This window comes from Corvus cornix, chromosome 13, assembly GCF_000738735.6.
Source record: "Corvus cornix cornix isolate S_Up_H32 chromosome 13, ASM73873v5, whole genome shotgun sequence".
Lineage (NCBI taxonomy): Eukaryota > Metazoa > Chordata > Aves > Passeriformes > Corvidae > Corvus > Corvus cornix.
In genome coordinates this window covers 11674222-11690256 of record NC_046343.1, presented here as the reverse complement: position 1 = coordinate 11690256, position 16035 = coordinate 11674222, and the positions used below count along the sequence as shown (strand labels likewise).

At 44.3% G+C, this 16035-nt stretch overlaps 1 protein-coding gene across 2 annotated transcripts; it reads right to left on the bottom strand.

The window, feature by feature from the left end:
• Positions 1–2010: 2010 nt before the first annotated feature.
• LOC109146415 lies at positions 2011–8701 on the bottom strand. Of its 2 annotated transcripts, none has more exons than XM_039559919.1 (2): positions 8617–8701; positions 2011–4872 (listed from the first exon to the last, which is right to left on the bottom strand). In XM_039559919.1, the coding sequence occupies exon 2, from the start codon at positions 3633–3635 to the stop codon at positions 2553–2555; it is 1083 nt and encodes a 360-aa protein (XP_039415853.1). In that variant the 5' UTR covers positions 3636–4872; positions 8617–8701; the 3' UTR covers positions 2011–2552. The 2 variants fall into 2 exon arrangements, with proteins under 2 accessions (XP_039415853.1, XP_039415854.1); XM_039559920.1 differs by lacking the exon at positions 8617–8701 and adding an exon at positions 5819–6104.
• Between the last annotated feature and the right edge of the window lie 7334 nt (positions 8702–16035).

Here is a 16035-nt window from a genome sequence, read left to right as displayed (position 1 = left end):
TGCCACAGGTGATAGGTCATTAATCTAAAACAAAGTGTCGATTTAAGTATCTATTGGATTAGAAAGTTATAAATTACGATGTAACCCTAAATCTTGTGAATAGTCGCCATTACTCGGAGGTGTTGTAAAATCTCATGCCTCGACTGATGCGTTTGTTATTTTAAACAATAAATTCGTGTAATTGCATAGTCCCATCCCTTAAAGTTATTTTCCTCCAACACGTGAAGCGCAAGAAACGGACACCATGGGGCTTGCTTGTGTCAGGAAAATTAATCCACGATGGCAGAGGTTTATGTCCAAAAAGCAGACAGAGGAGTCCTGTAACTTTATTTGAATAAAGGGAGAGACCATGGGCATTTCCCATGGGGTCTCTCAAATTGTTCAGGGACACAGCCTCCTTTTTATCCTAAGTTCCTGGCTGCATCTCCCTCTTCCTTTTCCCCATTGGCTGAGGTACTCGGAAGGTACAGACTTCCCAAATCGCCTACTCTATGCCCCCCTCTAATATGCACCCCCCTTTTGTTATATAAAAGAAAGAAAAAATCTATTCATTATTCTATTATGTCTTTGTTCTTTTTCTCTAAGTTCAGGAATTTAACATGGCCTTTGCTGAGCAACAGTCCATGTTGATTAGTAACATTTTCTAGAACTAAGAATTTCTTCTATTACTTCCCTATCTATAAGTTGCTAGCTCTATCTACAAGCAGATTCACATGGTCTGTTTGTAAAGACAAATTAATCTTATTCCTTTCACTTGCCTTTATGTTAATTTGAGTCTAATGCTTAGTAGTAGCTGCTTTTTGGTTTCACTGCTTGTAGTACTGTACTGCTTATCATCATCTTACTCTGCTACATCTGAGAACATTTTGATAACAGCCATGGCCACATGCCTGAGGTGGCAGAGGGCCAGGGCATCACTGCATTCCTGTGGTTCCGTACTGGGCAGGCTGGAACTCCACTGTGAAGTCAAGTCCACAGGACCGTGAGCTGTGGATGAGTCCATGCAGGAGCAGGACACCCCAAAGCATCTGTGGCTATGAATAAGTCCACACCAGAGCTGGTATGTGGTGGTGCAAGTGGCTCCAGCCACTCTGTTTTCTGAGGAGAACTTAGACAACCAGCTGTGGTGCTCAGCAACCCAATTTTAGCATATAACTTCGCAGTCACGGTGAGAATCCGTAATTCCTTTGTTCTGCTGTTTGCATGTTTTCCCCTCCCTGTTTTATGTATGAAGTTATGTATATTCATATCCCTTGTTTAATATGTACCAGTTCTAGAAAGTTCTTTGTTCCTCGACGCTCCATTGGATCCTTCCCTAAGTCCCTCCTATGTGTTGTCCTCATTGGTTCCCTTGCTACTTCCCACCTACTTGCCTTTACCCCATTGGCTGAGATCCCTTTCCCCGCCTGTTCCGTGCTCAGTATAAAATCCCCGGACCGTGTCAAAAATTTGGCTTTTCGTCCCTGTCTTTTCAGTGGAATAAACCTGTGTGGAACACATACAGAGAGTCCCCTCTCTTTCTTCTTTGCCTTCGCCTTCGTGCCTTCATTCCAGCAACAGGAGGAAAGCTCCCTTGGGTGAGGAGCTCTACTCCTTCCTTTTGTGTGTCTCAGCAGGGATTGCCACCTTCCAGAGGGGTTGCAGCTTTGACCTCCAGGCTTCCTTTTGTCAGCACATGAAGGGAAAACCCCCTTCAGCTTACCCTAAGCTGCAAAAACCCTTCACTGGTACATCTCAAAGCATCTGGGGCTATGTCTGTGCCACTGCAGGCACACCTCTGCAGGGATTGTAGGCCAAGAATAAGCCCACGCTGGAGAGGGTAACATACACATCAGGCATAGGTGGCTGTGGATAAAGCCACACTGCAGCAGGTGCACCTTAAAGCATCAGTGTCTGTGCATGAGGTCATGCTGGAGCACCTCAAGACATTGGCTATGGGTAAGCCCATGTGTAGGGGGGTCAGTTTGTAAACCAGGCTGAAGAGCAGAAAGAACTCCACTACTAAAGAAGTAGTAAAGTAGGTATGTTTTATTCCAGTGCTGGGACGCACGGGGGATCACTCCTCCAAAATCATGCGTGCCGACAGCTGCATTCAGCTCGGTATTTATCGGGTTACAAGTTCCATATTCATTAAGTTTCGCAACACGACTATACATATTCATCACCTAGCCCCGCCCAGCCTCCCTTCGTATTTTAATGAACCTAAAAGTCATTTGCATCTGTGTTGCGCTTGCGCAGTGTTGTTTGGTGTTTTTTGGTAGGGGTCTCCGAGGGTCTTTTTGATGAAGGCCGAAGGTCTTCCTCGTCCTGAACTTTTCACCTTTCTCCCCTGCGCATGCTCTTTTGTACCCCTGGCCTTTGAGACTGGTTTGAGCTAGTTCGCAGGATATCTGTCGGAGACTCCCCCTGGTTTTATCAGAGGTCTCTTATCTTTTCTTCCTGCCCTGGTATGCTGACCAAGCTGGATGCATTGTTCCTGACAAACTAATTCTCCTGCTTCCCATCCCCATGATTCAGTCCCCCCTTTTCTAAAGAGTTAGTAAATTCTTTTACTAATACTTGAATTCTTTTTCTAATGAATTTTTTTGGTAGGCATCACTTAATGTTTTTCCATGTGCGTTTGACAAAGTAGTTAGAACTGATAACCTTTTTAGTACTCTATAGTTCCAAATAAGTAACGTGATAGACAGCATGAGGCAGGTACTAACCAAGGTTAATAAGACAATGATGGGGTGACATAACGTATTTAGGATACCAGTTGCAGTAGGTGACCACCCGAAAAGCGAGTCCCACCAGTTATGGCTTGCGTCTTGTTTTACTCTTTGCAAGATTCTGCTGATTTTTTGTGTGTCATAATGGACGGTGACTAAGGTTTTTTCTCCGTTTCTTTGGATTTCTCTCAAAATCTCCATTAGGTCCTGATGTTTCACTAATTGCTTTACTAATGTTAGGTCCATCCCAATAGGTGTGGGTGGCAATTTATGGTAAATGGTGTAGTTAGACCTTATTAATTGATGAGATACGACTGGCGCTAAATACGAAAAGTCACACCCAACAATCTTGGCAAAATTACAAATACAAAAATTAGAGTGATTCCTGGCAGTTACATTAATAACATTGTTATCTATCATCATAGAAGTGCAGGTAGTTCTTAAGCACACACAGCCTTGTCCAATATATACAAGTACAGTTTTTGGTGAAGTGTCTGGGTGGACCTCAAAGTGACACATGCCTTGTTCTGCATCAAGACATATGTCTCTGGCATCAAGTGTATTACTTTCACAGATAAATCCTTGTTGTTCCCGTGTGATGCAAGATTCTAAATTCACCGTTTGCCATTTTTCTCCTACCATCCGAGCCCATACTCTATGTTCAGAGGGGTAAAAAACTGTCCCTTTATGGTTTAATCCCAATGCAACAATAGGATGAATTACATAAACTGTGGCATTACGTATAGTAAGCACAAAGGCAGTAGCTATGTTAATCATTGGGTCATAGGTGAAATTTACCAAGGTCCACCAGGATTGGAGCTTTCTTTCTAATTTAGTAGCATTGTTCCAAACCGCCTCTCGGATTTCAATAGGAAATACACCTTTATTACCTTCTCTTATGATTAAGGAAGCTGTGGACTGCATCCACAATTGAGCTTGTATGCAGCTAAGGGCTAATGAGATGTTGTCTTGAGCTGTGCCAAGTGTGTTTAATATTAGTTCGTGGTCCAGGTTGCTGAATTTTGCTAGGTCTGGGAGTATTTTTGAGACTTGCCACTAGTTGTTTCCTAATGCTAATAGGGAGGATTGTAGGGGCTGTTTTAATTTGGTCAGGTCACTGGTCGCTGTGGCCAATTTGTTCATCAGTATCTCTGAATCAATCCCATTTATAACTCCCAGTCCTGTCCCCAGCATGCCAGTCAGGTCTCTCCGCATTCTGCCTTTGAGGGGTGTTTGCTTCTGCAGCCAGGCTGTCCACCCTTCAAGGGATGTTTGAATTAAAGGGAACAGGCTGGTTGGATTTCAGAGATGTTAATTTGCATTAGTAGTTCTACACGCTTAAGAGACCATTCTGGATTAAACAGCAGTAATTGCTGGCCTATGTTCCTCACTACACAAGGGCCAATCTCATAAACCTTTGGCTCAGATTTAAGTAATGTGACCTGGGTTTGGATCTGATTGTCAGAGTAGGTAGTAGGCCTAGCCATGGCATTTATCTGGAATTTGAATGAGAGTCCATTGCTGTCTTGGCCCCAAAGACAAACCACTTCAACAGTCTGTACTAATGTAAAATTATACCAACAATCTGCTTCACTTGAATAACTACAGATTTCACAGTGTCTGTCTGTAGGAGTAGTTGAGACACTGATTTGGGTTGCTTTTCTATGAGTAGTCCTGTTAATCATTCGGCATCCTATCTTGATTTTTTCTCCTACAGTCCCCTGGAGCTGCCAAGTTCTTTGTTTTTCCCATTCTTGCTTTGTATACACTTGGTTTCCGTGCATGACTACAGTCAACAGGTTTAAATTTTTTATATCAGAATATTTCCCCATGAGTCCAGTAACCCGCATAAAGGCTTGGGACCATATGTCTTCTCTCCTATGAATAACTACCCAGCTGAAGGTCACAATTATAACTGTGAGAAAAACAATTTTCTGGGTTATACTTGCGTGCCACCCTGACATTTTCATTTTGTTCGGGTAAACTTCAATTTCAGTTCATCATCCCCAGGGGTCACTTTCCAAGGGGTCTCTGGAGCCTTCTTTACTCGGGTGTGGTGAATCCAGGCACTCTGTTCTCTGATCTTAATTGCGGTGTAAGTGGTGAGAAGCACCTGGAATGGTCCTTCCCACTGTGGTTCCAGAGTCTTTTCTGTAAGAGACTTAACATATACATAATCTCCAGGCTGAATGTCATGTACAGGACCGTCCAAGCCTCGACTTCGAGTTCCAGCCACATATTTTCCAATTTCTCTAAGCTGTTTATCTAAGGCAATCATGTAGGTGGTTAGCATCTCTTCCCCTATTTGGGTAGATATGCCTTTCTGTACCCCATATGGTCTCCCATAGAGTATTTCAAAGGGACTTAACTTTTCCTTAATTCTGGGCTTGGTCCGCATTCGTAACAATGCAAGTGGAAGAGATTGGGGCCAGGGTAGGTTAGCTTCTTGCCCTAATCTCACAATTTGCTGTTTAATCAAATAGTTCATTTTCTCTACTTGGCCACTCGACTGGGGATGGTATGGAGTGTGGAGTTCCCAGTCTATGCCTAAATGTCGGCTAGTTTGTTGTACCACCCTTGAAATAAAATGTGGTCCCCTATCTGAGGATATCGTGGCTGGAACTCCAAAGTGCGGTATTATTTCTTGTAGTAACACCTTGGTTACTTCTCGAGCCTTAGCGGTCCTAATAGGAAAAGCTTCGGGCCATCCTGAAAAAGTGTCTGTTAGCACTAATAAATATCGGTACCTGCCTTTTCTTGGAAGTTCTGTGAAATCAATTTGCCACTGCTGTCCAGGCCCATGACCTCTCCCAGTCTGGCCCATTTTTGGTTTGGGGGTGTTTTTGGGATTAGTCTGGAGGCAAAGGTTACACTGTCGAGTTACTTGCACAACAGTTTCATATAAGTTTCTGGCGATAATTTTCCCAATTAAGTAGTTATATAAGGCATTTGTTCCCCAGTGTGTTTTCTGGTGTTCCTCTCTAACTACGGCCCATAGCAAATGAGAGGGAATAACTACTTTTCCTTCTGCATTGATAGCCCATCCCTCTTGGTAAAATGTTCCCCTTTAATCAATTTCTTGTCTCTTTTATTATATGTTGGCTTACCCTCTAGGGAAAGTTGTCCATCTGGGATCAAGGCTCCAGTTATTGTTACCTCACCTTTTGTTGCTTCTTTTGCCTCTCTGTCTGCCAGTTCATTTCCTTCTTCCAATTCTGAGCTCACCTTTTGATGCACCCTTATGTACATGATTGCTACCTTCTCAGGTAGCTGGACTGTTTCTAATAGCTGCATTATTTCTTGTGCATGTTTGATGTTCTTTCCATGCGAATTTAACAGTCCTCTTTCTTTCCAAATGGCCCCGTGTGCATGCACAACTCCAAAGGCATACCTTGAGTCTGTATAGATGGTTTATTTCTTTTCCTTTTGCCATCTCTAAGGCACGGGTTAGGGTGATTATTTCAGGCCTTCTGCGGGAGGTGTTTGTTGGCAGTGTGTCCAGATTCCTATCACCTCGCGGCAGGTGGTAACCGCATTACCCAGCATGCCGCTTTCCACTGATGATGTAGCTGCTCCCATCAGATAAACCAGGTCTCTGTGTTGCTTAAGGGGTATCCTTTAGGTCCCGGGCGGCTGGAGTAGGTAGCTTCGATAGTCTCAGGCAATCATGGCGTACGGTTCCCCCTTGATTTCCCACTGAGAAAGGAAGCTGGTTGACAATGTTAGTTACCCACTATTGTCTACATCATCTTGTTTCTACCATGATGATTTGATATTTCAGGAAACCTTTGTGGGGAGAGCCAGTGCCCACCTTTCACTTCCAGCACCGCGGACACCGTGTGGGACACCAGCACAGTCATTTCTCTGAGCCCAAGGTGAATTTGCGTGCTTCCTGGATGTTCTAGCACGATGCTTGCAACGCTCTGAAGCACCCCAGTCCATCCTTTGGCTGCTGCTCTAGCTGCTTAAGAAGAAATAGGCAAACTGTCTGTCGGTATGGGCCCAGTCCTGTGCTAGTATTCCCCAGGGCCGATCCCTTGCTTTCTCATGGGAAAATAGAAAGAATGGCTTACTCCACGTCTGGAAGTCTAGAGCTGGAGCTGACATGAGGGCATTCTTCAGCTGGCTGAAGACCCGCGTGGCCTCCTTTGTCCACTGGAGATCTCTGCTTTCCTTTGTAATGAGCTCATATAGTGGTTTCACGAGCAGCCCGTAATTGTAAATCCACAGTCTGCACCATCCTGTCATCCCCAGAAAAGTCCGTAACTCTTTCACTGTCTGGGGTTTTGGGGTTTGGCATATCGCTTCTTTGCGATCTTGCCCCAAAGTTCGTTGCCCAGCACTGACTTCATAGCCCAGATAGATCACTTTTTGTTTCACCACCTGAGCCTTTTTCTTGGATACCCTGTACCCTTGGAGTCCCAGGAAGTTTAAGAGGCTTACCGTCCAGGCTGTGCAAGCTTCCTCTGTTCGGGTAGCTATTAGGAGATCATCCACGTACTGCAATAGCTTCCCTTCTCCTGGTGGGGCTTCCCAGGACTCTATGTCTTTTGCGAGCTGTTCTCCAAACAGGGTGGGACTGTTCTTAAATCCCTGAGGCAACACCGTCCATGTGAGCTGGGTTTTGCGCCCACTCTTAGGGCTTTCCCATTCGAATGCAAAAATTTTCTGGCTGGCTTCATGGAGAGGGAGGCAAAAGAAGGCATCCTTTAGATCTAAAACGGTAAACCAAGTTAGCTCTGGTGTTAAACATGTTAACAGAGTGTAAGGGTTTGCCACCACAGGATAGAGGTCCTCAGTTATCTTGTTAACAGCCCGTAAATCCTGTACCACCCGGTAAGACCCATCAGGTTTACGGACAGGCAGGATAGGAGTATTGAAAATCAGACTGGCATCCTTTTAGTAATCCCAACTGTAAGAATTTTTCAATTATTGGGCCAATTCCTTCCTGTTTCCTTTTAAGGGGGTACTGTTTAATTCTAACTGGTTGTCTCCCTTCTTTGAGTTTGATCTGTATTGGGGTTGCATTTTTGGCTCTCCCAGGTACATCTGTGGCGCCAGACTCCTGGGAACACTTGGCCCATTATCTTCTTCCCTAATTTCCCTCTAACAGGGTCTTTGGTTGTTAATAATTAGGCTCAGTATTTCTACATACTGTTGGTCATTTAACCTCCAGAATAACTTCCCCATTCCTAAAAATAATGGTTGCTTGTAATTGTTCTAATAAATCTCTTCCCAAGAGTGCTTTTGGAGAATTGGGTAAATATAAAAACTTGTGAATACCCCATTGTTTCCCGATTTATATTTCAATGGCTTACAAAAGTAAGCTTTTTTCAGATTGGCCAGTTGCTCCATGTACCAACAATATAGTCCATCCCCCACCAGACATTAAAGCTTTATTTAAAACTGAATATGTTGCCGCCTGTATCTACCAAAAATTCTATTTCTTTTTCCCTTGTCCGTAGCTTCATTATAACCAGTGGATTCTGCTAGGGTAAAATCCCCCGGTCCTCTTCAATCTTCTTCACATGTGCAACCACCCTCCTTGAGTTTCCCTTGTTCTGGTGGTCTTCTTGTCTTCTTTCTGGGCAACTCGTTTTTCACATGACACAAACCTCCCACAAATCGCGCATTGGTCTCTACCTAGCCGGGGTGGGCCTTGTCTGGGAGGTCCTCGTCTGGGGGGTCCTTGTCTAAGTTTTTCTCTATTCCCTTCTTTTACTACTGCTACTAATTTCCTCACCCCTTGCTTGTAACCTTCTTCTCGATTACTGAATACCCTCCAAGCTGCATCTAATAGAGTTTCCAGGTTCCTCCCTTCTGGCCCCTGAAGTTTCTGCAATTTACGTCTGATATCTCCTGTGGATTGTCCTAGAAACAAAGATACTAGCTGTTGTACCCCTACCTCGGTCTCAGGATCCAGCGATGTGTTACGGCGCATTGCATCCCTCAGACGATCCAGGAATTCGGATGGTGACTTGGAAGGACCCTGTCTTATTGCGTACAAAGCTGACCAGTTTAGGATCTTGGGAATAGCCCTTTCCACCCCTTTTGCTATCCATTCTTGATAACTTTTTAATTTCTTTAATTCAGCTGTTCTATTCGGATTCCAGTGTGGTTCCTGGAGTGGGAAGTAATCTTTTACATCTAATTGTTGTGTTTTGTAATAGTCCTCTGCCAAGTCTCGAGCTGTTTTCAAAACTAGCTGTCTTTCTGTCTCTGTTAGTCCACCCAATAGTAATTGTATATCAGCCCAATCTGGATTATGCTGTTTAATTATAAGTCGCAAGCGCTCAGCAGTACCTGCTGGATCACTTTGGCAATTTTTGGCAACGTTATACCATGCATCTAGGTCAGCAGTAGAGAAAGGTACTCTAATCAACATTGTATCCCCATCAGGTGCCACTGCCTCTCTCAGAGGTGCCATCAGTACCTGTTTCCTGGTTCGGGACGAGACAGGACTGCCTGGGGGAGAGGGGGTTGGCGTTGGTGTTCCTTCCGAGTCCACATCCTCTTCCTGTCTCCTAAGGGGAGGCTTAAGCAAATCGGTTAATTCATCATCATCTTGTCCCTGAGCTGCTGCTTGATAGACTTTGTCTGACCTTGTACATCTCTGAGCTATACTGCATGACGAACAGCATCGTTTAATTCTTCTTCGGCCCTTTTTATTTTCTTTTTCCAGAGCTAACACCACAGGATCCCTGGGGGCTTTGATTCCACAATCTCTCTACCATTCAGGGTGTTTTCGGAGAGAAAAAAAATGCGTCAGCGTAGGAAACTTCTTCCCATTTACCTTCCTGCCTCAGAAACAGCATTAACTGAAGCAAGGTATTATAATCTAAAGTTCCATTAGATGGCCATTTGGCTTCATTTTCTAATTTATACATTGGCCACCAGTGGGTACAATGTTTTATAAGGGTTCTTTTATTTTCTGTGCCTCCAGCTCCTACTATCTCCTTCCAATGTGCCAGAATACAGCCGAGCGGGCTTGCTCTGGGGATTTCCTTACTTTGTCTGGTTCCCATCCTATTCAGAGTTGGAGTTCACTCAAATACTGTGCCACCCCCTTCGGGCCACCTGTATAGTGTATAGGTCACTCTTTATAAGTTCTCTTGTGCCTTCTGCCAAGCCTGCTTTGCTGCTGCTGTTTCTACCTCTGTCCCCTAGTTTTATCTCGATTCCACCCCAATTTTTTTTTTTTTTCACTCTCTCACAGTTCTTTTTCAATTTCTTCCTGAACCTCCCAAATCTCAGGTACCAAATGCGACTTCCCACACACAATCTTTAAAATCTCAGGCTCAAAATAAAAGGTTCTGATACATCCACAAAAACAAGTTATTCCATGTACTCTTTCAAACTCTAAATTCTCTGCTGCTGGTTGTTCCCAATCAAGAGCCACTAATCTTTTTGCAGAGGTTCTCCCAGCCACGATTCCAAATTCAACAAGCAAGCACTCTCCCCCAAACAAATGTCTCAATATCACACTCTCAAACAACACACGGCAACACGCATGCTCCCGTTTTACAAACGAATAGGCGACCTAATACACATCTACACACATAAAAGCAGTCCGACAACAACCAATGTGCACACAGACATGTAAGCAACACAACAACATTCAAACCAGCTACTAGTAGCAAAAATGTTCACAACACTTGCTTGTAATAGTTTCAGGGTCCCGCTTATATTTTCCCAACACGGTAACAAGTTTCGGTGGGACCCCCCCTTGGAATCACCCAATCCGCTCCCAGGATCGCTAGCGGCCGCCCTATCGGTCGGCGATTCCCCCTTGCTGGCTCCGGTAGCTGGTGGCTTGCAAGCCCCACCTTTACCCTCACAGGGACTGTGCTCTTGTGCGCGGGACGTCTCCTCGCAGCTTACCAGCAGCCCTGGCCATGTGTATGACTTACAGGCAACCTAAATGCAAAACATACCGTTTATCCACAGTTCCAGCAGGCCGTTGTCTGTCCGCCGCAGTGGGCGAGCTGAGGGGCGGAGATCCTCCAGGAAAGCCCTGGGGCGCGCCTAGGATGACTGCTCCTCAACCGATCCTGCAGCTGGACAGAGGTTCTCCTGCCTGGCTCGCCAAATGAAGAGCAGAAAGAACTCCACTACTAAAGAAGTAGTAAAGTAGGTATGTTTTATTCCAGCGCTGGGACGCACGGGGGATCACTCCTCCAAAATCATGCGTGCCGACAGCTGCATTCAGCTCAGTATTTATCGGGTTACAAGTTCCATATTCATTAAGTTTCGCAACACAACTATACATATTCATCACCTAGCCCCGCCCAGCCTCGCTTCGTATTATAATGAACCCAAAAGTCATTTGCATCCGCGTTGCGCTTGCGCAGTGTGGTTTGGTGGCTTTGGTAGGGGTCTTCCGAGGGTCTTTTTGATGAAGTCAGGAGTCTTCATCATCCTGAACTTTTCACCTTTCTTCCCTACGCATGCTCTTTTGTACCCCTGGCCTTTGAGACTGGTTTGAGCTAGTTCGCAGGATATCTGTCTGAGACTCCCCCTGGTTTTATCAGAGGTCTCTTATCTTTTCTTCCTGCCCTGGTATGCTGACCAAGCTGGATGCATTGTTCCTGACAAACTAATTCTCCTGCTTCCCATCCCCCTGATTCAAGGCTGAAACACCAATTAAGTGTTGTGGTTTGGTTCAAAGTATCCATTACTTACTTATTTTCCTTCTGTGAGATAAGAATTAGGAGAAAGCAAAGCAGGCACAAAACTTAAAAGAACATAAAGAAGTTTATTAACAGACCTAAAAGGAAGGAAAAAAAAGTCAGACTAAACCTTCAAAACACTTCTCCTCCCCCCACCTTTCTCCCTTCTCCCACTGACAACATTAAAAAAATAACCCTTGAGATTTTCAGTCAGTTTACCACCTCTATAATAATCTCTTTTTCAGTTCACTTAGGGAGAGGAGTCTCTCTTATTCATGCTATAGAGACATCTCCACAAGAAACAGTTCTCTCGTGGCTTCAATGTCACAGCAAGACAGCTGTCCGGGTTGGTTCTCTGCTCACATGTGAAAGTCCCTTCCCTTGACTTACAGCTTTCCCCACAACAGCTTTCGAGGGTTCAATCTTTAGCTAATGGGGTACCATTTTAAGGTTGATCCGTTCAGAAACAAAGGTCCTCTTCACCTATCTCTGGGAGCATCTTCAGCTCCAGGAACAGAGGCTGTCCTCCTCCTCTGGGAGCAAGGGTCTTCATCACTTTCATCTCTCTCTATTCAAGCTTCTCATCAAATCACACCAACTTCAACATTTGCTTATTTCAGCACAGGTACTTTTGCTCACAATTGCAGTTTGAATGCTCCACCCCCCATGCTTTCATGGAATTACAACAGGTACTCTGATGTATCATAGTCCATCACCATAGCTATACAACAGAATTTCAGCTTCTAGGCTTGAGGCATCTCCTCTTTGTCCTCTCTCAGGGTTTCAGCTCTTCCTTCTTCACTGACTTTGGTGTCTTTATGGTGTTTTCTTCACGTGCCTTCACCTTTCCTTTTCCTCTGACTTGGGAGAGGATTGATGTCTGCAGGCTTCATCTGTTCTGGAGGAAACTTACAGCACTAAAAGAGTTAATCTCACCCGGGCCCCGCAACTGGAATTCGCCTCTCGCTGTTGCTCACATGGTCTCTGCCGGGCAGCGGCCTCAGATAAATTTCGGCTGCACTGGGTGAGGGCTGGCCTGGCCGCGCCACGGGGCCAGGGGGCTGGCCCGCACGGAGCAGGGCCGCGGATGGAACAAGGCCACTCGGCTCCAGGGTGGCTGTCTCCCGGCCGGCCCGGCTGGCACTGAGGGGGCTGCACCGGGTGTCCAGTGAGCAGAAGCAGCTGAGATCTCAGCCGCGCTGCGGCCGACCCAGCCGGGCCGCAGCAAGCAGGGCCCAGCCCGCCCCCGCTGGGCCACACTGTGGCCCCCCGGTACCTGTCCAAAAGCCAGAAGCAAGAGAACTTTCCCAGCCTTTGTTCGTTCTTAAATGTGGATCACAGAGGCGTGTCAAGCTTCTTAAGAGGCTTTAAAAAGTTGCCAATATTCAAACTAGCCAGTTGATTGGTTCTGTCGGATCATAGAGGAGGTTGTAAGCATCTCTTTGCAAGAGAATCACTTCCGTGGCTGATAAAAATCCAAACTATGCTAAACCATGACACCCTGACAGAGCAGGCACACCCTGGAGAGACTGCAGCCAAAGGGAAGGCCATGCTGGAAGAGATTTACTTCTGAAATGACTGTGGCTGTGGGTAAGGCTGTGCTGGAGCCAGAAGTTGAATTTGAGATACAAAGAAGGAAATGTCACGAAGAAGGATATGTCTTTATACACACCTTACCATCCTGCATCATTCTGGCTGTTCTTTGAATCTTCAGTGTCCCATGCAAAAAAAGCTTTCCTTGCCCTCCTTCAAATCCCTTTGTGTATAGCTACATCAATCATTATAACTCTAACTGCCCTAAGTAACTCAAAAATGATACCAGAAAAAGAATCTCCATCACCAAAGCAGTACTTCCATTATACTGTATCTTAAAGATCCTTAGCAAGTCTTGAGAAAAGTTTAGTATCTCAGTTTGTGATAAACTTGCAGATTGAATCTTAGATCTTCATCAGTGCTATGTAAATCATCATTACTAGTCAACATGAGATCTAACAAAGTCTGATCTTCTTCATGGCTTAGATTTTTCCAAAATTTGAGATGGGTTCAGAACACTTCAGACAATGATATCACACATAAAGGACATACCTTATATATGCCCTTAAACAAACAATTCAGATCTGTAGGAAAAGTACTGATTCAGAACAGTTTTCAGTATGAGGATGTGTGTGTGCATGTGTAAACACTCAAAGCTCTTTCCCTCTCCCAGTCTTTACACATGCCTGCTACACACAACAATCTCAATTTTGTCCCTGGACTAATAGAAAGGGGAACCACTTCTACTGGAGCCTATAGCAGTTCATTTAAAGTGCCTTTCTGATAGTGAGTCTTACAAGATGCTTTTACCTATTGGTTACATATTTTAGGCTGAAATGCTGAAAGAAAGCCCAGTCTGAGCCACTGAAGAACAGTGCATCTGAAGTCCTCCAAAGGCTCCACCTTCCATATAGTTAATGAAAAGGTGATAGATACATATTATAATATTGGCTTTCAGCAAATGTTAAAATTAATGCTATATGTATAATGTTAAAGTAGCTTTGTTATAAAGATGTAGTTTTGTAACAATAACTAATGCCTTTATTTCTGTCATTAACTAAACTTAGACATAATAGTAAAATAGCTAATATAGTTACGCTTGTGGTAATTGAACTGTCTGCTTGGTTGGATAGCATCCAATGAACATGTGTTGAGGACCCCTGCTACTGACATGCCAACTATCAGCAACTACCATCTGCAGAAACCACGGACCAAAGCCCACTCTGGGGGTGATAATAGAAACTGACTAAAACCACAGCGAAGAAATGCGCATGCTCTAAAAAGGCGGATCCAAGGAGGAGCCATGCTAAACAGCTCCTGGAGCATGTAAACTAGTTTAAGGGAAAGTCTGAATATGCATAATTGATTATGAAAATACATTAGGCTGATGCAATAGGACAGGTATGTAAAGGGTGCCTCTGCAATAACAGGTGTGCTCTTAGCTAAGTGCCAAAGCACCCGGCACTGTGAATTTTGCTTTATTGTCTTTGTCCCCTAATGTCCTTTATTAAACTTTTAAATCCTAACAGGAGAGTGAACCTGAACTTTTTTTTCACAAAAATAATCAGGCTAGTACAAAAAACCAAATCCAATTACCAAGAGCTCCAGGAACCTCCCTCCAACTCCATTAACTGGGAGGGATTACCTCCCCTCTTAGAGTTAACAAAACATCCACCCCCCCCCCCCCCATAAGTTGTGTGCACATTCCTTTGACATCCTGACATTCTTCATAATCTGACAACAAGGACACGTTATGGCCATTTTATAACTTTTTCTCCTTTAACTTTGTAAATCATTTGAGCACAACAGGCAGGCCCACCACGCTTTAACCTTTTCCCAGACTGCAGTTAGAAGTAAATTTATCAAAATCACTTTTCTCACATGCTTTGCAAAGTTATATGCAAAAATAACTGGGAACTGACACACATTTAGATCCCAGATGACCAGTTATTAAATATATACTGTGTATATAATTTGTATATAAACCTCATTACAGACATGTTGAGGGGGTCAGTGCCTGAGTCTCTCAGAGCACAGTAAGTATCACTCTAGGGATACTTAGGAGGGCATTACTGTATTTCTATTACAGTATTTTGCTAGCATCAGTAAAACTGCAGTGAAACTCAAAGGTTCAGGGCTTTGGTAACTCTAGAGAGACCAACTGCATCCAGGCTTCTCATTTCTGTCCTTTTTAAAAAAATAGAAGATAGAAAGTACTTGGCTGACCGACTATTCCCTGTAGTCATGGGGTCATAGTGCCCATTCTTACCCTCCAGTTCCTGTTAATGAGGCGATGAAGCCATCGCAGCCAGAACTGTGTGCGAGGTACCAAAGGCAAGCACCACCATGGCACCGATTTCAGGCTGCAGGAGGAGAGGCTCTAACAAGGCTATTACCGTGGTGCCATCCACTGCCAGAACACTGCACACAGGCTGGATTATCTGATGTGCACTAAAGTAACTTTACTAAGCCTGCTAAACGATTATTTCACGTGCATCTATCTCCAAGTTCTCCTTATAGAAGTTCAGGTAAGGGTTTAAAGTGATTCTCACAGACAGAACAGTTCCTTTGCAGAGTGATAACCAATTGAAAAGGTCCCTGATCTGTGCATTTTGTTACAATCGGGAGCTCCCACTCACGTACCCATGAGGGCTATTAAGGCTCTTTCAAACTAAGGCCAAGCCACCACATAAGCATTCATTTTCATCACAGCCATGCATTTAAAATCCCAGACATCTCAGATGTTTACAGGAAGCATAAACTGATCAAGCAAGTAAACCAAAACACCAGCAGTTTTTAGTAAGACTACTGTTGTGGAGAAAAGTGCTCAAACAGCATTTTGAACTCAAGTCCTGACAATACCCCAAGAGAAAATAGAACTTGGTAAGTATAAAGAGCTGTGTGTGTTATATCAACATTAAAGCAGTTAAGGAAGTTGATTTTTTAGTCACCAGTAGAAATCAGTGTTAACACCTACCTGAAGCAATACAAAATTCTCCTGCGTCAGCACTTCATGATGCCGAGCAGGCTTGCAGCTCTGAGGCCATGAATTAACATTTTCCAAAGAGAAAACAGTGCCTTGTGTCTGTGATCTCTTGGGAGTCACCAAGAGTAGGAAACTC

What these genes read in the sequence shown, in the direction of transcription:
- LOC109146415 (XM_039559919.1), bottom strand. Translation starts at nt 3,635, where the DNA reads ATGCAGTCCACAGCTTCCTTAATCATAAGAGAAGGTAATAAAGGTGTA.